The 22,431-nt window shown below is 46.6% G+C and overlaps 11 protein-coding genes across 11 annotated transcripts; 6 read left to right on the plus strand and 5 right to left on the minus strand.

The window, feature by feature from the left end:
• Positions 1 to 1,567: 1,567 nt before the first annotated feature.
• CANTADRAFT_24890 (uncharacterized protein) lies at positions 1,568 to 1,877 on the minus strand (the record flags this gene model as incomplete). Its single annotated transcript, XM_020207254.1, has 1 exon — positions 1,568 to 1,877. A coding segment is annotated over exon 1 (197 nt), but the record flags the coding sequence as incomplete, so codon positions are not given.
• Positions 1,878 to 3,248: 1,371 nt separating this feature from the next.
• Positions 3,249 to 3,479, plus strand: CANTADRAFT_45374 (uncharacterized protein; the record flags this gene model as incomplete). Its single annotated transcript, XM_020209206.1, has 1 exon — positions 3,249 to 3,479. One exon carries the CDS (start codon positions 3,249 to 3,251, stop codon positions 3,477 to 3,479), a length of 231 nt encoding a protein of 76 aa, XP_020067452.1.
• A 1,523-nt stretch (positions 3,480 to 5,002) lies between these two features.
• Positions 5,003 to 5,185, plus strand: CANTADRAFT_44254 (uncharacterized protein; the record flags this gene model as incomplete). Its single annotated transcript, XM_020209078.1, has 1 exon — positions 5,003 to 5,185. The coding sequence occupies one exon, from the start codon at positions 5,003 to 5,005 to the stop codon at positions 5,183 to 5,185; it is 183 nt and encodes a 60-aa protein (XP_020067453.1).
• CANTADRAFT_60603 (uncharacterized protein) lies at positions 5,060 to 7,119 on the minus strand (the record flags this gene model as incomplete). Its single annotated transcript, XM_020210815.1, has 2 exons — positions 5,060 to 5,689; positions 5,738 to 7,119. 2 exons carry the CDS (start codon positions 7,117 to 7,119, stop codon positions 5,479 to 5,481), a joined length of 1,593 nt encoding a protein of 530 aa, XP_020067454.1. The 3' UTR covers positions 5,060 to 5,478.
• A 121-nt stretch (positions 7,120 to 7,240) lies between these two features.
• Positions 7,241 to 7,709, minus strand: CANTADRAFT_141385 (uncharacterized protein). The gene has a single exon (XM_020206294.1). It carries the CDS (start codon positions 7,611 to 7,613, stop codon positions 7,362 to 7,364), a length of 252 nt encoding a protein of 83 aa, XP_020067455.1. The 5' UTR covers positions 7,614 to 7,709; the 3' UTR covers positions 7,241 to 7,361.
• Positions 7,710 to 7,804: 95 nt separating this feature from the next.
• On the plus strand, positions 7,805 to 9,724 carry CANTADRAFT_88243 (uncharacterized protein; the record flags this gene model as incomplete). Its single annotated transcript, XM_020211431.1, has 3 exons — positions 7,805 to 9,042; positions 9,123 to 9,130; positions 9,351 to 9,724. The coding sequence occupies 3 exons, from the start codon at positions 7,805 to 7,807 to the stop codon at positions 9,722 to 9,724; spliced, it is 1,620 nt and encodes a 539-aa protein (XP_020067456.1).
• Positions 9,725 to 11,336: 1,612 nt separating this feature from the next.
• On the plus strand, positions 11,337 to 14,123 carry MSH3 (mismatch repair protein; the record flags this gene model as incomplete). Its single annotated transcript, XM_020209064.1, has 1 exon — positions 11,337 to 14,123. One exon carries the CDS (start codon positions 11,337 to 11,339, stop codon positions 14,121 to 14,123), a length of 2,787 nt encoding a protein of 928 aa, XP_020067457.1.
• Positions 14,124 to 14,475: 352 nt separating this feature from the next.
• Positions 14,476 to 15,933, minus strand: CANTADRAFT_45902 (uncharacterized protein; the record flags this gene model as incomplete). The annotated part of the gene is made up of 1 exon (XM_020209261.1): positions 14,476 to 15,933. The coding sequence occupies one exon, from the start codon at positions 15,931 to 15,933 to the stop codon at positions 14,476 to 14,478; it is 1,458 nt and encodes a 485-aa protein (XP_020067458.1).
• A 443-nt stretch (positions 15,934 to 16,376) lies between these two features.
• On the minus strand, positions 16,377 to 16,811 carry CANTADRAFT_4345 (uncharacterized protein; the record flags this gene model as incomplete). The annotated part of the gene is made up of 1 exon (XM_020208960.1): positions 16,377 to 16,811. The coding sequence occupies one exon, from the start codon at positions 16,809 to 16,811 to the stop codon at positions 16,377 to 16,379; it is 435 nt and encodes a 144-aa protein (XP_020067459.1).
• A 1,329-nt stretch (positions 16,812 to 18,140) lies between these two features.
• On the plus strand, positions 18,141 to 19,601 carry CANTADRAFT_4346 (uncharacterized protein; the record flags this gene model as incomplete). Its single annotated transcript, XM_020208961.1, has 1 exon — positions 18,141 to 19,601. The coding sequence occupies one exon, from the start codon at positions 18,141 to 18,143 to the stop codon at positions 19,599 to 19,601; it is 1,461 nt and encodes a 486-aa protein (XP_020067460.1).
• A 1,749-nt stretch (positions 19,602 to 21,350) lies between these two features.
• GCN4 (amino acid starvation-responsive transcription factor) lies at positions 21,351 to 22,283 on the plus strand (the record flags this gene model as incomplete). The annotated part of the gene is made up of 2 exons (XM_020208964.1): positions 21,351 to 21,590; positions 21,642 to 22,283. The coding sequence occupies 2 exons, from the start codon at positions 21,351 to 21,353 to the stop codon at positions 22,281 to 22,283; spliced, it is 882 nt and encodes a 293-aa protein (XP_020067461.1).
• Positions 22,284 to 22,431: the final 148 nt, after the last annotated feature.

Consider the following 22,431-nt stretch of genomic DNA (forward strand, 5'->3'; position numbering starts at 1 on the left):
GATTGTTGGGGTTGACAGCACGAAACAATAACAGTGCATGATGGTGCGTTGCTGGATAAGCCCAGGGTGCTGGCTGGCGTGACGGGGAACAGCCTGATTGGAGGGGGATGGCTGGCTGCAAAGGCTGGCTGGAGGCTGGCTGCGAAGACGTGGCGCAACCGGAGGACGGGGCTAGGGGACCGGTCACGTGACTTTTGGTGGGGGGTGCGTGCGCGTCACGCAGCTGTCGCCGCCAGCTGTACGGTCTAGCGTGCGAGAAGTCTACAGGATGGTCACATGGCGTGGAGAGATCTGTGCATGCATGCGTGGGTGCTTTCGATAGACCCCCCCCACCACCAGATCGCCCATGTCACCCCACTGGATCAGGCGTGGGGGACTCCTGTCTCTGCTTCAGCCTCCCCCAACGGCCTGGTGGAAGGGTCGTGCTCAGCCATAATCTATTCTTGTCCGTTTGGCGCATCACGCACCTACTTGATGCTCCGCCTAACACCGCCATCCTTACCACCACGGGGGTCTGCTGTCAGGGGCCCGCAGCGCACCACTATGGAATCCCGGGGATCCACCGCAGAGGCACCAGAATCATATGCAACTGCTGAGTCAACATGTTTGCAGAGTGTTCCATGGCAGCGGCTCTATTCCAAGTTTGTGCTGTCTGCATTTGACATGTGCTGTCATCCCGTATATGTAACGCATATGTCCTTCTGTTTCCGCTGACACCACTGCTTTGGGAGAGTGTAACCGACGACCGTCAAACTGGTTTAGCCTAGTGAGAATAATATGATTTTCACTTAAGTCACTGATGCTGCAGTATGGTGTCACTCTCCTCACTCCAGGGCAGATCACGGTAGTGCATTCCCATCCAGAGTGGCGGTGCAGGGCCACACCATGCAAGCACTGAGAAGCTCCCCTTAAAGCTAGAAGCAAGACGTATTGGGCAAAAAATTTATTGCCAATCGACAATGGTACCAGTCGCTTGACTGCCACAGGCGAGACGAAGGATCGATAGCCGCGCTGGAATCGTTCCAGGTGTTGACGTCGTGAATTTCACCTCGGTTGGTGCCAACGGTGATGCAGGTGGCTATCTCTGGCAGATACGACGTAGATAACGGAGCAAACAACCGACGAGCTGATTGTGTTCGACACATGTGATTGCGTTCGATGGGGAAACAATACAATAACGTTGGTTTACGTGAGCCGTAGCATTCGGCGAAGGTTTACGCAAGAATACGGAATATGTACTGCAAACGGCAGGAGTACGGAACTTTTGAAACAACTGCATGGCACAAAGTTTGTTACACAATCTCGCCGTAGAACCTTATTTTTGGGAGCCGTTCCGCTAAATACTGTGAAGAACAGGATTTAGTCGAGGATCCGTGTAGATGAAGGGCAGGTACCACCGATCCAGGGCTTGCCAAGGCTGCCACGGCTGCCACGGCTCGGACATGAGTGGCAGCTTCGGCTAGGGTGGTTTGGTCGTACCGAGCAGACTGAGCTACTCATCACCAATGCGGAGGTAACGGAGCGGTTTTGCTGACATATCTGAGGCCGCGCGGTGATTACGCTTTTAGGATAAGTTGACTATTGCGGTAACTGAGAAACAGGGGGGGTGGGATAATAGTAGAGAATTTGGTGTCGGGCCGGGGTGTATCAAACTCAATTACTGCACGAGTCGTTACACAAAACTATTTGAGACACAACCGTAAATGTCGGATCGATGTGGAAGCGCGCCAGAGCAACCAATATTTCCTCAACAGATGCACACACGGCACCACGGCAAAGATGGTCCCCCATACATCCAGCGTGCAAATGACCCATACCATGAATGGAGTGCCACGCCGAATTTTGCAACGGCATCACACATGTAATGAAACAGTAATGGTGACGATCCAACGTCAATTTTTAGACGTCATGAACACCAGCCGATCTTCGCTTTCAGGCATCTGCCCGATTAGACACCGGTTTGGTGTCGCTATGCAGTCTTAAAATATTTTACCAACGTGGTTAGATATTGCGGGGTGAACTAATGTCAATGACAAGAGGCTGGGACAGTCATATCTGACTTTTGAGCCATGGCGCAGTTACAAGCACTAGCAGGCTGTAGCTGTCCTCTGGACGGGTGTCGCCTGGGTATGAAACTACACCTGGAGCCTCTTTTTGGGGGGGTATGATTGATAGAAAGGTTCTAGGGGTTTCCCCATGGTGTGCCACACTCAAATTAAGGTTTGGATCTCATGAATCATCTGAATTTACGCCGTAACAATCTCTATATTGAGGATGACTAAACCTTGAACGGTCCAGAAGCCTTTTTGCGATTGACGCATGTCAATTAGATTTTTTTTGTGTAAGATTTTTTGGGTAGTTTGCAGACTACATGATGCAGCTGCATGTAAATATGTTATCTCTATCTGTGGAAGACTCGGTTACTCTACATATTATCAAGGTACGTCAGCCTTTCCACCTGATACTGGTGAATTTACGCAAACAAGAGCCGTTTGTATATAAAGACCCATTTCTCACTTCTCTCTTCATCTCCAATGATATCTTCCAAAGATTCAGACTCTAACACATCCATCACAGAACCGAAACAATACATGACTACCGTGGAAAACTCTAATAACATGCTCTACAACCAGGCATTAATGGCCTATGTCCAGACGTTTGTAGAGACTCCCCATTACATGGAGCCCATGTCAAATCAGAACCTTGCTGCTCAACACAACGCCTACCATCACTTGGGCCAACCTTCCCATCTTCCCACCACCCAGCCACACCCATACGTTACCCAGATGTGCTCTCAGCCCCAGATAAACTCGTCTTCGCAGCACCACTTCTACAATCCCGTGCAGCCAGAGATGCCCACCCAGGAGCCTTTGGGGGTGTATGCCTACCACATGGACCAGCCAGCAGGCGACCTTTCGTTGTTGTCGGTAGACCCCTTGAAGCCTGAATTGCCCAAGTCTACGTCGTACGATGCTGGCCACCACTCGGAATCCCCCACCTTCACAGGAAGACCCGATCCATACAACTACCTCAATCCTACCTTGCCACCATTGACTGGGTACGGCAATCCTGGAGTTCCTGAGGTGGCTCCCTTCATGAACATCAACAACGACTTGTTCTCCGGAATGCACGACATGAAGCCCCCACCATTGGAGTTCAGATCCAGCACCTCGTCCATCTCATCGGTGTCGTCTACTGACAGCGACACCAAGAGAAGAAAAAAGAGAAGCTCTTCGACCACCTACGACATGACTCCCGAAACCGCCAGAAGAAACAGGTGTAAGATCTGTAACAAGCAGTTCAAGAGACCATCGTCGCTCCAGACCCACTACAACATGCACACCGGAGAAAAGATCTACAAGTGTGAATGGAAAGAATGTGGTAAGTTGTTTTCGGTCAAGTCCAATATGACTAGACACTACAGGTTGCATGAACGTGACTTAAAGCGAGACCAGGAGATGCAGATGAGAAAGAACTAATAAACCCATCGCTCATTTGCCCAACTTTACAGTCATTCCTTGCATACTTCAATTCCCACCCTCCTTTTGCAATTCCCAAAGCGAATTGCCGCCCGTTTTTGATGGAACCGTTAGCGTTCAAACATCACATTTACTCTTCAATACTATTTAAGGTTTAATTCTTACATGTACTACAACCATGTACGTGGAACGCACAGCAATATAATATCTCACCTGATTCATAATAACAGCCAGAATGTAGAATGTAGTATGCATGCTGGAGATTTTGGGGGGCACGTTACGCACCACAGCGGCGATTACATACCTTCAATTGATGACATGCATGATGCCAAGAGATCCTTTTGTCAATTTTGATGGGGCTCGACTGATGGGGCCATTCTAGGAGCCAATCCAGCAGGGGGTGGGGCATTAGGGTAAGCTTGGATCGACAGGATAGTGGCTAAAAATTTAGACTGAACCCACTGGCATATGCCAACCTCAAACCTAGGACTATGGCCACCAACGAAAGTATGACCCGTTACTAGCTCGGCTAAAATATGCTCAATACCGCTTTTCGAGGTACATAGAAAAAACTACGTATATGTCTGGTGGGTATGTGTGCAGGAATTATCTGGTTCTCCATGAGTGGCCCCCACCAACATAATAGCTTTGTGACTATTTTGTAGGCCACACATAAAAAATACCAAATTAACCGCGCCTTAACCTCCACGTAGTTCTCCACATTTAAATTTTTACGATGGCACTATGCACCACTTCTGTAATGAAGACAAATCTGGATGCACAGATGACTGCGTATGGAGAACACAGTCGGACCAATCACCAGCCGCGATAGTACTTATCATACGTAAGGAGGAACCACCCCTGGCTTGCTGCAACCCGATCACGTGGACGCTATATCCAGAGTATTGTGCCTGGCTGAAAATCCCCCAGACTGCCGACCATAGTATTTCAAGCAGAGTCTGGGGATCCCCATGAAGTAGAATACCACGGTGTAATTATTACTTAGGTGCGGCTTTATTGTTCATGGTGTCAGCGCCTACGGTAAATGTAACTATGCTGTTGATAGCTTCAATTCCATACTGCTTCTGCGCCTGAGCGCCATTTGTCGGAAGATGAAACTCCGGAATTGTCAAAGCGGAAAATACCGTGCACTATTGCGCTGGTGTTACTACAAAGCGTCGCCCAAAAAAAAATATAGCGAGATGTCAGGACGAACGGCAGCTGCAATTGACATATTTCCTTAGATTGCATTACATGCGATGCGCGTGACGTGATCTTGGTAGCGCATACGATCCACGTGACGCCCGTCACGGCGCTAACGCGGGCGAAAGAAAAGGGCTCATGGCGGGTAATCACGTGCTACTATACACGTGCATCTCAAAACAGGAGACCTGTCATGTGAGAAGTTTTTAGTCACGTGTAGAATCACACGTATGCACGTGTGCGGTCACGCTTCTCCTCACGTATTTTTCGTTCATCCAACCATATCAACGCTTTTAAAATCATCAACTGTTCTATCCAAAATGGCCGGTCATCACGCAGTTAAGTACCTCCGTCACGCCGCTGTCGCCAAACCACACGTGGATCCAAAGATTAGATACGCCTCCAAGTTTTTGGGCGCCACCATGTGGTTCTACATCTTCTACAGAATAAAGGAAGATGGTCCAGTCATCTTCGGTCAAAAGTTACCATTCGAACATCACTAAATTTCCGAAGCCTCCTACGACCATAAGCATCGTGTCAGGTAGACATACATATATTAATAAACATTAAGACTGCTACATTGTAGTGGCCTAAGGGCCAGATATCACAAGGGTCTACTTTCAGGGTCTATATAATGACACGTTAGTGTGCTGAACATCGCAACTCAAGAATTGAAGGCGTTCAGGCTAGGCAGCTTGCGTTGCCGTATTTGATAATCACTGCTGAAATGGTTTTTGAGCAGGTGAGTGAAGGTTTTGTATTCAAGACTTGAGCGACGAGTAGTCGTCAAGTGCTTCTACCCACCTCTTCCCCTTCCTCTATACTTCGGGGCACGGCCTCTGCCTCTACCTCTTCCCCTGCCACGCCCTCTAAACCTGCCATACTTAGGATATTCGTCGGTGGGGGACTCGCTGTCGTCGTCCTCTTCGTCTTTCTCCAAAATCTGCTTCTTCACACCAGTCTTGGGGGAGTACTCTATGGCACTCACCTTGGGTTTGCTGTCGAAACTGATGTCACTGTGGGAAATCTCTTGCGAGGTATTGTACTCGTCGTACTCGTCTTCGCCAGCCGGCCATTCGCTGGCCTCTTGGTCTCGGCGGTGCTTGCCTTCCATCTTGAACCCGAAGTTGAACCCCTGACTGCTGGTGTGGTCCAATTTGAAGTTGCCACCGGGGTCCAACTTGAAGATCATAATATTGTACTCCCTTTCAAGTGTGGGGCAGTCTTTGGGTATAGGTGTGGAAATGTGGTCGCACAAGTTGAAGTGCCACAAGTTGTAGTAAGCCTGAAAGTACAAATCGTTGATTCTTCGAAGAATGCTCTTGCTGTCGTCGTCAATTTCTGTCTTTGTCGAGGGTTCCAAACTCAAAGACACAATCTTCTCGTTGGGGTCATTCATGGGCACGGGGATCTTGTCGAACAAGCTCAATCCCAACTCGATGGATGCCCTCAATTGTCTCACTTCTTCAGGGTCATTAACGTCTAATAATTCCAATAAGTCCTGCTTAATGATTAACCACAATTCACCCAAGATCATCCGCAAGCGGGAGAATTTGGACCGATAGTTCTCGATATACCCTGCGGATCCACCCATGCTATCCACGAACCCCATTCCGTTCCCCATCACTGGGTAGCGGAAGTGCAACCCCTGGGAGATGGTGAAGTCGGAGTTGGTGATGATGGCTAGGTGTTCAAGCAACGGCGTTTTGATGACTGGGGCGTGTGAAAGGAAGATGTTGATGGTGTCTGAGTTGGAGTCGCCTCTCAACTCACCTCCCTTGGCAAGATTGCTGTAGAGTTGGGCTATCTGGATGATACTTATCCACAACTCGCCAACCTTTCCACTGATGCCATCGTAGGCCAAGTTTCCATTGTCAAAGAGGCTGTGGATTTTCAAGCTGCCCCCCAACCCGTAAAGTTTGATGTTGGGCTGGGTGCTCTCGGTTTCGATTTCACAAACGTTCAAATGGTCCACGAGATGGAGGTTTTGAATCGAGTACTCGCCAGTGTGGAACTTGTGGATGATTTTGGGGTCGTCCAACGGCCCATAGATGGTGTAGACAGGACACGGCAACCGGTAGGTGCCGTTCAAGATCGAATCAAACTGGCTGAGGGACGATTTCGACTGTTTGAGCCGAGTTCTGTACGCCTTGAACTCGTCCAGCGCCGAGGGCAGCGGGTTGGACGAGTTGATGACACTGAGATTGTTGAGTTCCTCCACCAACTCGGGGTCTAGCACCTCCAGAAACGCCACGATCTGCTTCAAGTAGCTGAGGTCCTTGTACTCGTCGATGGTGTTTTCGTCCCAGAAACCGAAGTTGCCTGTGTGGATAATGGCGTCTATGTGTTGGCCTCTGCGGAGGGCCTGGTGGTAGAGGGCGGAAATGGAGTCTATGTTGCCCTGGATGTCGGAGATGGCGAGGAATCGCATGCTCATGGTGGCTGGAGGGTAAATGTGGGTAGTGGTGGCAGGCAAGTGGTGGTTGGTGGCGATTGGGACTATCTATGGATGGCCAAATGGCTGATTGCAGCGTCAAACGAGTGGTTATTGGGCCGAGTTGGGCGTCACCAGCTGGAAAATGGCGACAATGGCTTGGGAGTCGACTGGTGTGGCTGGTGGTGGCTAGTCGGATGGTAACCTCTGGTGGTGGCTAGTCGGATGGTAACCTCTGGTGGTGGCTAGTCGACGAGTGGTAACCTCTGCTGGTGCGGTTGGTGTAGTTGGAGGCAATTGGACAATCTTTCTGCTGGTGTAGTTGCAATTGGGCACAATCTGTCGCTGGTACTCCTGTGATGTGTGGATGTTTGCGATGTCTCACGTCTTGTAGTCTCCTTACCACGCCTCGCTCCGCACGTTCTGTTCGTGTAGTGATCCGTGGTGGTGAGTATTTTCATCCAGGCACAGCGAGCGCTACCGCCACTTACAGCCATTAGCGATTTAGCACACGAATAGCACACGAATAGTATACGAATAGCAACGGATAGCACCACGAATAGCACACGGATAGCACCTCGAATAGCGCTAGCCACGCCATTTACCACCACCAGTAACACCACCCAAGCCCCGCTACGAATTCCCACCAGTTTCACCACCACTCCTATCCCTCCCTACGCGCCAGCCCATGCTAGACCCCCAGCAGCGTCTCCGCAACGCCATCATAGAGGGCAACCTCCCCATCACCAAACGACTATTGGCCCGGTTTCCCGAGCTCTGGCTCAATCCCGACCCGTCCCACGACGGATGGACTAACCTCCACTACGCGTCGTTCCACGGCCATTACTTGATCTGCTTCCACTTGGTCTCGTTCATGAACCAGAACATGGGCGTGCTCTCCAACCACTACAGCCACCTCGACCTCCTCACCTTCGACAACCTCCTGGTGCTCCACCTCTCGCTGCTCACCCAGAAGCCACAGACCCTCCACTACCTTCTCCAGGAGTTTCCCGGCAAGTTGTGGTTGAACTACGCCGGAGGGCGCCTGAACCAGACCCCAGCCCACTACAGCTGTATCTACGGCTTCAAGGAGGGCATCAAGTTGTTGTTGGAGTTTGGAGCCGACTGGAAGCTCCAGGACCTGGACGGAAACACCTGCCTCCACTTGTGCCTTGAGTTTGGCAATTTCGACTGCATCCAGGTGATCCTCAAGTACTTGATGACAGTTGCTCCTGATAGGAAGACCTGCGTGGACCAGATCCGCAAGTTCGAGCTGACCAAGAACAACAAGGGCTGGACCGCCATTGAGTATGCCTCCAGTTTCGATCTCATTTCCAAGTACGAGGTGTTGAAGCACGACTTGTTGTTTGACGCCGAACGAGCCGAAGTGGCTTCCGTGCTCAAGACTCCCAATCAGCTCTTCTCCCTCGAGCACAATTCCTCCCAGACTTCGCTTCCTGGAAACAAGGTGCTAGCAAGTCCCATTGTTCCCGTCTCACAGGCACAGAAAGGTGAGGAAGAGCCCACCAAGTCCGACTCAGAAATAAGCCCCAGCGGACGCGCCCATTCGCTGTCGCTTCCCTCGTCATCGACTCCAGAAATAAAGCCCACCACTTCCGCTTCCCGGAGAAGAGCCCAAACGTCTTACTCCTACAAACCACCTGCATCGATCAACGCAAATTTAAACTCGCCTAGATCCAATGTCCCACAGACTCCTTCCAATAGAGCCCCCTCGTTGAAATCATTCACCATATCTCCTTCCATACGGAGCAACAACTACGACGATAACGACAATTTCCTTCCTCCTCCATCTCCCCAGTCGACTATTTCAAACTCTTCGTCTTTGACTAACTCCCCAACAAATATTGCTGTGTTGCCACAAATGGGACGAAAGAAGAGTTTATCCTTCTCAAATGCCCCATTCCAGTTAACACCTATCCCCACTTTCCCGGTGGACAAGGAGGATCACCAGTGGCCCGTGATCAAGACAAGCCCCAACCATATAGTGAACCAAGTATTGCCAGAACTGGGGGCAGTACACGAATTCCACATTTCCCGTGCCTCAAGATCCAACTCCTCGTTTTCTAGCACACCTTCTCCTGTTTTGCTGGCCCAAAAATCACAGGTAGATCTCAGGACTGATCAAATTAGATCACCTACAAAGCAGAACGAATACAGGCAAGAGGGGAATAGGCCGCCTATGGTTCAAACGAGCAAATCCAGAAGCTCCTCAGCATCTTCAATCGCGGCAAAGGTGGCGTTTAACAGCAGCAGGTCATCTCTAGAAAGCCCTGTCAGAAGGCCATCCTTGTCAAATAGGTCATCGTCCGGTGGTGGGAGCGCAAAGCACTCTAGTGGAGATATTTCTCCCGTATTGCGAAAGACAAAGTCTTCTGGCACCCTCCCGGTAAATGGAAGTCACTCTTCACTCAACAAATCATCTTCAACTACGATATTGGAGCAACCTCCTCTGAGTATACCAAGGACTGCTAGCCCTACTAAAGCTGGCTCATTGACTGCATTGAGTAGAACTAGTCTGAAAGGTGCCTCCAACGACAACTTGAAAAGAGGCAACATCAGTAGCATTAGTTTCAGCAGAGTCAGATGAGATATTTGGCACCAATACCACTTATACATAGAAAGTGTTTGTCTTAGTCGGGAATGTTTCCTTGCAGGTATCTATCCGTTTTCAATTGACATTTTGCATTTCGAGAATAATCTCTCGGAACTTTTTATCCAATCTGTAGTTTGTATTGTATAAAGCACCATTATGGGAGTTATAATAGCAATTCTGGTGCTATTGAGTCAAATTTCAACAGAATCTACTGTTATACCAACAAATCGATATTTTGTAGTACCATTTTGTACTCCCTTGCTATTATTGCAGCAATGGAGAGAAATTTTACCAAAATGAGGTGAAAACATCAGTTAATGGCTACGAGAATAAACCAAAAAGATACATCAAAGAAACTAGTGCAATGTTGAGCTTTTATTTCTGGTTTATTTTGTTGAAATTTAGATACTAATAGGCCCTGGTTTCCATGTCAACTTTCTGGTAAGGCCGAAGTAAAATATTTGTGTATCCCATACGTTTATTAACTAAACTAAAATTTTCTTCGATAATTTATGACTGTCTTCAAGTCTTGTTCTAATTTCCAGATCTCCAGTTGTAGGCAGATAATCTCGAGATGAGCGAGAGAAGAATCTTCGTAGAGTTTGATGTCAAGAAACCACCGATTCAAAAACTACCTTCCTTGGATGACAATTGAATCAATGATGTATCCCATTTTCTTCCAAAATTAAATGGTGTTAAGGATAATTAATATAAGAATGTCTCATCATTTTTCCGAAAATTAGGTAAGGGAGATTCTCTGGCACTCTTAGTAGGACAACTTATCATTGAGTAGTTATTATGGTGGTCGATTTTGGCCCACTTTTCGCAGCCAGAATAAGATTCGGCACAAAAATCATCAAGATGAGATTATGAACTACTTTCAAAAGTGAGATGCTTCTGGAGAATAGTTAAGCACCTTTCAATATTAACATACAATCTTCCTGGATCTATAGTGACACACCTCCAGGATCCCCAGTATTGTATTGACATTCCCGCAACATAATGGTCACGTGTACCGATATGAAAAGTCGCGTCTAGACATCTTATAGCCCAACTGCCAACTTGTCACTCTCCATCACTCAGCATGGGTCCGAAGAAGACGACTCAGCCGTCTATTAGCCACTTTTTCAAGTCGCCAAATAAAGAAAAATCTGTCCAAAATGCCCAAAATGTGCCAGAGTCCCTCACAATAGACTTGACCGATGATGATGATGGGAACTCCAACTCACCCGCTAAACAGAACAATGCCAACGGGAAGGCTACAGTATCAAACTACGAAGACAAGCAGCACAATGAGAATTCTAAACAGGAAAAATCAAAAAGTGAAGAGTTAGACAATAAGAAAGTATTGATAGAAGAAACTGGCCCCATCTTACCTTTAGATGAAAATAATACCGGAAAAATGGAGGAAACTGCACCTTCACCCCTTCAAGAAGAACCAATTCCCATGGAAGTAAGTGGAAACGGAAAAATTGAAGACTCTTCTTCAAAAAACACGATTAAATCAACAAAATCAGTTTCCAAACAAACCACCAGTAAGAAAAGCACCAAAGCTGAAAAACCAGCTGCCAAATCTTCCAGAAAAAGAGGCACGAAATCCGAAGCAATGGAAGCAGAACAACCTGCTAAAAGAACAAAAAGCTCTAAGGGAAGGAAAGCCCTTACTCCGTTGGAGAAACAGATCATAGAACTCAAATCAGACAACCCCGATAAAATGCTAGTCATTCAAGTGGGTTATAAGTACAAACTCTTTGGAGAAGATGCCCGAAAAGCAGCCGCAATTCTCAATATCATGTTTATTCCAGGCGGAGATGATGGTGCCAAGGACGACCAGTTCTCGTACTGTTCGTTTCCCGATTTCAAGCTCCACATTAATCTCAAGCGATTATTGACCCACGGACACAAAATTGGGGTTATTAAACAGATGGAAAGCTCGGTGGTCAAAAGTGTGGAGAAGTCAAGTCGTTCTGACTTGATGAAAAGAGAGTTGACCGCTGTTTATACTCGTGGAACCTACATGGGAGATGAAGACATCGGAGAAAGCTTGGGCGACGAAGAAAGTGGTGGCTACATCATATGCGTAAATGTTTCTGCTTCGGGGGAAAGCCCCTCGAAGTCCTTGAAAGTACCCTTTTGCGTGCTTGCCATCCAGCCAGCTACTGGAGAGATTATTCACGATTCATTTGAAGACGTTTATCCATTTAATGAGCTCAATACTCGTCTTCTCTACCTCAATCCGAGCGAAGTGATCATCATAAATAACCAGGAGCAACTAATAGGACAGCTCACAAAACTTATCAGACTCATCAACCCAGAGGTGTTGACCCTCATTAAACCCGTGCCCGACTACCCTGAGATTCAATCTAGTTTGAGTGAATTTTTTACCACAATGGATGATGGGAAGAATCGGGATTTATACGATTACTATACTGTGAATTTCGATGAGCCAACTCAGGTTTGCGTTAGCCACATGATCGAATATCTCAAGGAGTTCAAGCTCAGCAATATTTTCACCATCCCAACCAACATTAGCAAGTTCAAGAACCCGAACTATATGATCTTGTCGCATAATACCATCCAAGCGTTGGAGATTTTTCAAAATTCCACAGATGCCAATTCGAGCCGAGGATCGCTCGTATGGCTTCTTGACCACACGAGGACCCGTTCTGGCAAAAGGCTACTCCGCAAGTGGATTTCGAAGCCTTTGGTTGACCGGGTGCAAATTGAGTCTCGTTTACAATCCATCGAGGACATGTCCCGAGAGTACAACCAGGTAATAGATTCCTTCAAGTCCTTACTTGACAAGATGGGCAAGGTCGACCTCGAGCAGCTCTTGATTAAGGTTCACTACTCAGCCTCCTACAATACTCCCAGAATTAGTCGGTACGAATTATTCAAGATGTTGGAGTGCTTTAACGAAGTTCTCATCAAGGCAAAAACATTTGAAAAGGCAATCGATGCTCTTTCTAATTTCATAAAGTCTCCTCTATTACTCAATATTTTTCAGAAGTTGTTGGAGTTATCTAAGGAGGAAATTGTTCCACATTTTCTTAATACGATCAACTCATCTTCATTCCTCAACGAGGCATCGGAGGACTACAAGGTCAACTTTTTTGACCTCAACTACCGCAATTGGGAAGGAATCACCAACGAATTGGAAGAAATAAGCAAGCTTGAAGAAGCTTTGGAACAAGAACTCGAAGCTGTTCGTAAGCTCCTCAAACGTCCCCAGCTTAAGTACACCACTAACAACAGGGAACCATATTTGATTGAAGTCAGGAATGGACCACAGGTAGATGCGTTATCCGCCAATTTCCAACGGATCAATGGAACCCTCCTGGTATCGAGATTCCGGACATCTGAAATCTCTGAGCTCTACAAGCTCCTCAAGTATCGCCAAGAGCGTCTCACGAACAGTTGCGACGAATCATTCAATCAGTTTTTGGTGGAAATAGACCAAAACCACCAGTACTTTAGCCACATCATCCAGATAGTTTCACAGTTTGATTGTCTTTTATCACTAACGGCGGCTTCATCAATCAGGGGGAACTATAGCAAGCCTGAGCTTGTGTCTTCACAAACGATCGATGTTCGGAATGGAAGAAACCCCATCATAGAGAATTTAACTCCTACATATGTGCCCAACAACATCAGCTTGAGTTACGATAAGGAACGAGTGTTAATTTTAACAGGCCCCAATATGGGAGGAAAATCATCATATGTCAAACAGATCGGTCTAATGATCATAATGGCACAAATAGGTTGTTATCTCCCATGCGATTCGGCAGTGGTGGGGATATTTGACTCCATTTTCATACGGATGGGCTCGAACGACAATATCTTGAAGGGAACATCGACGTTCATGAACGAAATGTTGGAGTGTTATGACGTGCTCTCGGGAATGACATCCAAGTCCTTGATTATATTGGACGAGGTAGGAAGAGGAACCAGCACCAACGACGGAATATCCATTGCATATGCTATCTTGCGGTACTTGATTGAATCGCAACTAGCTCCTATAGTCCTATTCATCACGCATTACCCTTCATTGCATGTTCTTGAGTCGACCTATTCGTCTGTGATTAATTACCACATGGGCTACAAAGAGATAAAAAATGACGATCTGCAATTCCCTGAGATCGTCTTCTTGTACACTTTGGTCAGAGGAGTAGTCAACAATCTGTATGGGTTGAATGTGGCAAGGTTGGCTGATTTGCCGGAAGACGTGATCAAGATGGCATTTGAGGTGAGTGAAAAATTGAAGAACACCATTGAGGTGGAGCAAGTCGAGTCATTTGTTGGTAGGAGTGTCCGCTTGCTCAAGCAGATTACCAGTGGAGAAAGTAGCGAGAAGATTGTGGAGGAATTGGAGTTTTTGAGTAGAAACGAATAATCACCCTTAGGGTTTTTTTCCCATAATTATGGAAGTTGCGTATCCACTGATCCAGTAGGAGAGGCAGTCACTAAAAGTCTAGTCTAGCATTCTAGCATTATATTTATTAACTCGGTTCAGAAATTTGTAAATAATTCAATAGACTGTGAGAGTATACTGTCTAAGTATTTCAAAAATATTTTTGTGATAACATAATACTACTTTCAATACCATATTCCAATAAACTACACAATATATTGATCAAAAGTATTCTAGACAAATACATCTAGTTCGGATATTGCCCATAATCTCATTTTTATTCGTAATCTTATAAATATCTAAGCACGTTTGTGTCTCTATCTCAAATCCCCATTTACTTCAAGTCAAAAAACTTGATAGCCAGCTCATTGAACTCAACAGGATTATCAAGGTATATGTGATGCCCAGCATTCTGTATAATCTGATAATCCGATAAGTTAGGGTCCAATTCGTTCAATTGCTCCCAGATGTATTCACCGCCCTTGTGGTTCATCCAGTCTCTATCGCCATACAACCAAAGTGTCCGAACCTTTGACTTGCTCAAGTAATCAATAAACCCTCTGTCGCAGAGCGGGAGCCTAGGCAAAATCCTGTGGTTGATAAACTTGGTGATGGCTAACTCTCCCGAGCCCTGGTATTGGTTAAAGATGGAATACGAATAATTGTGTAGCTTCAAGATCAAATCGGTGGAAGATATTGCCGACGAGGAGCCAGGTTTGATGCTCGTACCAATGATCTCCTCGTCCTCATTTGTCTTAACGTTCTTGAACCGCAGAAACGACCACACTGAGAGGATTTTGGAGTACAATGGACCGAAATACTGTGCTATCTGGAACGGTGACTTGTGATACTGCCATATCTTCTTCAAAACCAAGTTCTTGGGGAATCTCGGTCTGCCCAACCTTTGCCAGAGCTTCTCGATGTCCTTGTTGATCAAGAGGTTGTCGTTTTCGTCCTGGAAATGCAACTCTTGGAAGGGGTCTCCTCCGACCTCGTGGTGGTTGAACTGGAACTTCTTATTGTTAAGCAAGCTGACGTCGCTGGACTCGGTACCCATGGGACTGACAAGCATGAATTCCAGGACAAGGTTGTCCTTGTTGTATTTCATCAAGTAGCAGCTCGAGAGGTATGCTCCCATGGAGTGGGCAATAAGCTTGAAGTGGCGGATGTGGCGCTTCTTACGCCAGAGCTCGAGCCGGTCAATGAACCAGTTCTCGATTTCCAAAATCTGGGTGATCTTCTGGGGTACGGTGGCTGGGTCTGTCAAGAAGTGCTGGGGAAACTTGGGCCTCGAGGAGTTTCCAAACCCGGGCAAATCGATAAGATGGAGTCTGATGCCTCGTTTGGACTTCAAGATCGACTCAATGTTCTTGATAAAGAAGCCAATGGCTGCCATATACCCGTGGATGATCACCACATGGGTCTGCTCGTCCTCGGGGACCTCAGGACCATTTACTAAGTAGAGTTCATGTATAGAGACGTAGTCATCTATGGCCACGTCTAGGAGCTCTCCTGTGAATTGGGGAGTGGAGGGCACGTCTGTGTAGTTGTTCGTGGCGGGGGACTCGTCGTCTTGGGTGGCAGCAGGCTCTGTGTGCTTGGCAGACTCTTGTGATTGTGTAGCACTGTTGGACCTCTCTGTGCTCTGCTTCACACCAGCGATCTCTGGCTCCTTCAAGTGGATGTCGTCTGACAAAATGGCCCTGAAAAGCTCATACTCGATGTGACGGTTGTTGAGACGAGCACGAGCAATGGCTATATTCTGTGAATCGCTCGCACGAGTCGCCTTCATCAACACACTTGGACTCGACCACCAGTCCTGGATAGAGGCTAGGAGGGAGATAGAGGTGGGGCTGGAGGCGGGGGTTTTGGAAGCAACGGAGCCAGATGTGGAAGCTGTGGTGGTGGTAGTGGCGATGGAACTCCCCGAGACCTTCCGCTCGGGAACAGTCGGCTCTCCCATTGGCCGTGTGTTGGTGGAAGTAGATGCCATTCTGGAGGATGGCAACTATCGCAGTGACCTTATCAGGGATTGCGATAGCATCACGTGCGAAGCTTGTGATCTACGCTGAGCCGAAGGGTCCGTCTATTATCTATGGCATAGGAGAAGTGAAGAATTAGGGCAGGAATGGGGTCCAGGCAAGGCATAATCTGAGCCATCATGGACTCTTTAAAATATAATCTGAACCATCATGTTCTCTTTATTTAACCCGAGTCATCATCATGGGTGGCGGCTCACCGCTGGACCTTGTGGTCGATTTCTTCGTACGCTGGAGGAGCAGCAGAGTTTCTAGAGGTGCCCTCGTGCACAGCACCGTAGCTGGGCGAATGCACGGCGCTGGGCTGGCTTCTAAGCGGCTGGCTCTGGTCAGAGTGAATGCTGGTGTTGTGGGTGTGGTGGTAGTGGTGCTCGTGTCTGTGGGGCGTCTGGTTCTCGATGTCGTTGCGGTAGATGTAGTAGATCTTGGTGTCTCCCTGCGAGTAGGGAGGGTACTTGGCAATGATGTACCACGAATGGATCAATCCTGGCAAGTAGCCCAAGAAGCACAACAAGATATTGATCCAGGAATCGGCGGAACAGAACCCTCTTCTGATCCACACCGGCAAGGGAGGGAAGAGCACTGATATTATCACGAGAAAGCAGTCGAATAAGCAACCACACCAGCACATTGTATAATGGAGAGTGTAGTGTAGTGAGGAGGGGGTGCTCCTTTATATAGGGTGGATGACCATTAATTATCGCACGGCGTGCGCGTACCGATGGCCAACTGCTGCAAAATGGTCTGGTGCCATATGCCATAATTGTAGGGTGGCAATCAGGAGTGGATGTGTTACCAGCGCAATAGCTTGAACAGGAGGTACTGGGCCAATTGCAAATCAGAAGTAGATGATGTGTTACTAGCACGTAAGCTCGCAAAGAGATATTCCAACCAGCGCTCAGAATGAGTTTGTAGCTCGTAACTTGCGAGTGGGCAAGTGGGCCAAATTGACTACGTGATTTGACTATGAAGGATCCACTTCTGATGAAATTTCCATAATATCTCTAGGAAGAACAACTAGGTGTCAGTACCTGTCTGATGAGGTAACTTGATTCTTCTTTTTTATCTCTTCTCTATTAAATAAGTTATCTAATTGCTTGGTGATAGACGATAGAAATACTGAGAATTAGCAAATTTGTGCAAGTGGAGGTAGATTAATTATTACTAACCAAATACATATAACCTTAGGTGATATTGATCTTGAAGGTGATTAATTGTTCATATAATTGAGCTATCATATTTGTTGGTTATTTACCCCCTGGCTCATGTGTAATAAATTCTCACGGAGGGAGCTACAGAATACTAACCAAATGAATAAAAGATTCGATCTGTATATCCATGACTGCAAATTCACCAATCCTTCAAAAGTCGACCACGTCTAACTACGAGCTCGGTTCAACTTGCATCCGATATGGAATCAATTCGTTACGACTATTTCTACTAATATTTATTAGTTCCACCTTTTGAATCATCGGCTGACAGAGAAACTTCTGGGATAAATCTTATGTCCTCCTTCTGTCTTCAATATTCTATGGAAGTCTCCTCATTTGTGAGCTTCCATCTGGATTTCGAATGAACTACATTCTGGACCTAAAAAAACCTCCAAAACCCCAATCTCTCTGCTGACTACTTCCATTTATCCTCACTTCCTTCACATTAATTTCAGCCATTGAGCTTGATCCACACTTGCCTAAGCCCTCAACAAACTCCACTTTTTGCTGGTGACTCCCATTTGCAACTACGGTCGACGTCCTGCACATAGCATTTTGCCATCAGTCCCAGGCTCACTCACGAAGACACTGTCCTTTATCGACTGGTGTTAGTGCTGTCTCTCTATACCAGTTCATCACGGACAGGCAAGCAAAAGTGCAGAATTAGGCTCATTCATTTGCAAGTTCCGACTGAGCGGCAAGAAAGTCTACAATTTTTCTCGTTATTCTGAGGTTTCTTCCCGTCAGCCATGTCATCCATATCACTCAATATAACCCACAACTTCGCCACCAAGAAGGTGACGTTCCCCAAGTCTGCCACGATCCATCAGGTGGCCGAGGCTGCTCTTGAGAAGTTTGGCATTCGAAATGGTGCCGTGGGCCAGCTCCTCTACAACGACAAACCATTGGATAGCTCGTTACCCTTGAGGCTCACTAACCTCACCAACAACTCCAAATTGAAGTTGGTGCTCAGGTCAGGTGGTGGAAAGGGCACTCCAATCAACGTCAAATTGACCATTAGCTATCCCGAAGAATCAAAAACCATTATTGGCAAAGTTGATTCCAGTGTCACATTGCATCAATTGCTCGAACAATTCGGGTCAAGCAATAGTATTGACTTGCTCTCCAAACAATCTCAATTGGTTATACTGAACACCACTTACAACAGTGCCGATTACCAGCAGAAACAATTGAAAGCAATTGTGGGCAATGTGTCCAGTATGGTAATTCGCATGGTGTTTGTGAAGAGTCAAGACGAGAATCAAAAGAGGCAGCAAGAGCAAAAAGCTATTGTGGAGAGACAATTGCAGTTACAGAGAGAGAGGAACGAGAAATTGAGAGTAGAGAAGTTAAAGGAGCAAGAGCAACAGGAACAAGCTAGAGCACAAGCACAAGAAGACGAGGATGTTAACATGGAGGATGCCATTGATGAATCTAAAGAAAAGCAAGTTGGGTCAACCTCTAATTCTAGCCAATCCAGACCAACAACCGTGGTTCAGAAGCCAACTAACGAAACGCCGGGTGATTCTTTAATCGAGCAACCGGAGCAAGATAAATTTCAAGAGACAGCCACCGAATCCCCTCAGCTCTATCTACCCGAATCTCGCTCTACCTCGAGCTACGAGAATCCAGACGAAGATTATGAAATGACTGTTAGCCAGGCCATGACTTACCAAAAGTTGATCCAAGACTCCGCCAAGAGGAAGAAGAAGGTTGTGAATGTTCCTCAAAAGTACAACTTGAGAATTAAGTTTCCAGACAGATCGATTTTGCAAATCAACTTGCTCCAAGATGTGCAGTCAATTAAGTTTGGCCAGCTTTTGAAGAAGATCGACGAATTGTTGCTTGAGGAGTTCGTGGGGAAGTATCACCTCAAATTGGGATACCCACCTTTTCAAAAGATCCAGACCTCCTTTGATTACAATAATACGCTTCTCGTCAAGTTGCCTGAATTTCAAAGCGAACGTAGTGTGTTTATTTGGGAGTATAATGGCAGTGAGAAGAAGTCCGGACCCTTCGTGAAGCCTGGCGCAATTGCTGATATCAAGACGTCGAGCGAGCTTCCGGAAGTGGTATTGGAGAGTCACAGAGGGGAATTACCAGGAGATGCCACAACTTCGGAGGTCAAACCGGTGCTGGGATCCACAAGTTCGAAAGATCCCAAGGCCAAAAGTGGTCCTAAGTTGCCTAGATGGTTCAAAACCAAGTAGGATAGGTAAAGCCCAATAAAGCATTACACCGGATTCATTCTCCTACAGTAAGAACTTCTAGAGTAGCACAGCAGATGCAATTACCCCAAATAGAGGAAGTAAGGCACAAAGTAGTATTACTGCAGGAATTGGAAAGTAAATACACAATTAGGATGCCACAAGTAGAAGACTATTGCGATAACCGTAGTTTAATCTTTTCAATAGCAGACATACACAATTGCGATAGCACAAGTAGAAGAATATGAAGTCCCATGAATAGGAAAGAAAATCGACATTCCCTACCTCATGATTGAAAACAATACGTATACATCAATTAGAAAAGTACGTGCCAACCACGAATTGATCAAGAATACATTTACGATACCACAAGCAGGAGAGTAATCCCAACTCATTTTTTGGAAAATTAATATGCAATTGCGATCAGAAATAGGGTATTTCAAAAGAGTGTCAAATCCACAATTGGGATACCTCAATCAATTCCTAAGCCATTATTGAATGCAAATTCACAGTATTAAAAGATATTCCGACTCAGGAAGGTCAGGTCATTGCAATACGTCAACTGGAAGGTATTATTAGCCATTGGAAAGAAAATACACAATGCGAGGCACCTCAATTAGAAGACAATTCCTAATTACTCAAAGCTGTGTCCAATTGCGATTAGAATCTGGCCCGAGATGCCACATCTTAGATCACCAACGTCCAGCACATCGCTCTCAACTATATTACAGGTAATTTCAGGTGCACTGACTTATAGTTTACAGCTTGCTCTGGAGGCAATTTCTTCTATTGGACAGAATAAACTCGTTGACACTCCAATTGACACACCACGTTTCGCCACCCAAACGCACCTAGCTATACGAACACCATGGCGTTTTCTTGGCTCGGCAGACCCGCTCAAAGCCCCGAGCACCTGCAGAAACATTTGGGCTTCCAGACATACACTGGAACCACGTGTCACGTGCTCGGACTTTTGTAGGGTGGCTGCCGCACGCTTGGCCTGCCAATTACAGCCAGCCGCTGCTTATCTGGGCGGCCCTGAATCGGCATGTACTATTATCCCGGCACCAAGTTGCCAGCCAAGGGCCACCCAGCCTTCGAAGTTCCACGACGTTCCAACCTGTCCATCAAGGTCCACATGCCCACTGGCCAGAGCCGTGCCTCCCCTCTCTGGTGCTAGTATAGCCGTGGCTGATAGGGGCCAGCAATGACTCATAGATAACCCTCCTCATTAGTAAGTCAGGCTCAGAATTACGAGTTAGTACCCAGAAACCTGCAGGTTGCACGTACATCTGAGACCGATTCTCCAACTTAAGGTTCAGCCTGCCGCATTAGGCAGGCAGGCGAAAAATTTTCACCCGCCGCACCCCACGCTCGTAAACTATAAAGGCACCTCCAATCCCCCCTCACCCAGTTCTTCTCACCACAACAACAACCACACATAACCACCAAATTGCTTTATTATTTTCCCCATATTTCCCCAAGTTTTGAGTAGTGTTCAAAATGTGTGCTTAAACTAGTTTTCCAAACAGTTTTATAATTGATCGTTTTATTATATGTTAGAAAGATCCCAAGTGTTTATAAAAATAAACCCTTAGTTGTTGTTAAATTCCATTACAAAATGTTAACGTGAATTCAAAATCTCCCGTCCATAATGACGTTGTTGTTCGTACTATTATTTCCCTAGGTTACCAGTCAAGTTCCAGTTCCAGTATATTTACCCCACTATCACAAAAGAATATCAAGTTTACAATGTCCGCTCCCAGCCCAATGATCTTATCGGGTGACTCCGCCATGTTCGAGTCCGAAGATTTATTTACTCCTCACGCCAACCAGCACTTCAACCTTTTCGAAGGCCAAGATGCTGTTGCCTCTGTCGAAAAGAGAGCCATCGATCCGCCACTCGGATCCATGCCAAACTACAAGTCGTCTGCTGCCGATGCCCACAATGTGGAAGTGACTCCTGCTTCCCCATTCCAGATTCATTCCAGCGTTCTTGAATCCGTATTCTCGAGCGTCTTGGATNAACACGATCAGCTCCAGGACCAGACTCCTATGTTTGACGAGTTAGACTTCATCGTGGAGGGCTCCAAGATCAACTCCAAGGACGATTGGGTGTCACTCTTCGGAAACGAAGAGTCCATGGCTCCAATTGGAGAATCTGTGGCGCCTCCCACTGGAAGTGCTCTCTACGAAACCAGCGAACAGATTGAAGAGCCAGTCTCTTTGATTGCTGAAGAACCCGTGGCCCCTGTCGTGTCCAAGAGACTGTTCAGCGAGGTCGAGGAGTCTTTGGAATTCGCTCCATTCAAGCACCACAAGAAAGAACAGCCTACCCAGTTGTTTACCCCAAACCCATCATCCACCCTCCCTACACCCTTGTTGGATAGCACTGCTAAGCCCAAGAAGGACTCGAGCAAGAAGCTCGACCATCTTGGGGTTGTCAGCTACTCCAAGAAGCAACGTTCCCAGCCTTTGATGCCAGTTGAGCTCGACTCATCTGATCCTGCTCTGTTGAAGCGTGCCAAGAACACCGAGGCCGCCAGAAGATCCAGAGCTCGTAAGATGGAGAGAATGTCTCAGTTGGAAGAGAAGGTGGAGTCATTGATCAATGACAAGGAAGAGTTGATTTCCGAGGTTGCCAGATTGAAGGAGTTGTTGATGGCCAACGGCATACAGTCGTAGGTATAATAGAAAAGCAAAAAAAAATGATACTATTTATGACCTTTAGTTCTTTTGTGTGTTGAATATATGTTTAGAGAGATAATTGTAGAGTAAGGATACACTTAAACAAAGCGAAGGCTATGGATTTTGAACCTGGCTTTGATATCGA

This window comes from Suhomyces tanzawaensis (genome assembly GCF_001661415.1).
Source record: "Suhomyces tanzawaensis NRRL Y-17324 unplaced genomic scaffold CANTAscaffold_1, whole genome shotgun sequence".
Taxonomy (NCBI): Eukaryota; Fungi; Ascomycota; class Pichiomycetes; order Serinales; family Debaryomycetaceae; genus Suhomyces; species Suhomyces tanzawaensis.

What these genes read in the sequence shown, in the direction of transcription:
- CANTADRAFT_141385 (XM_020206294.1), bottom strand. Translation starts at nt 7,613, where the DNA reads ATGGCTGTAAGTGGCGGTAGCGCTCGCTGTGCCTGGATGAAAATACTC.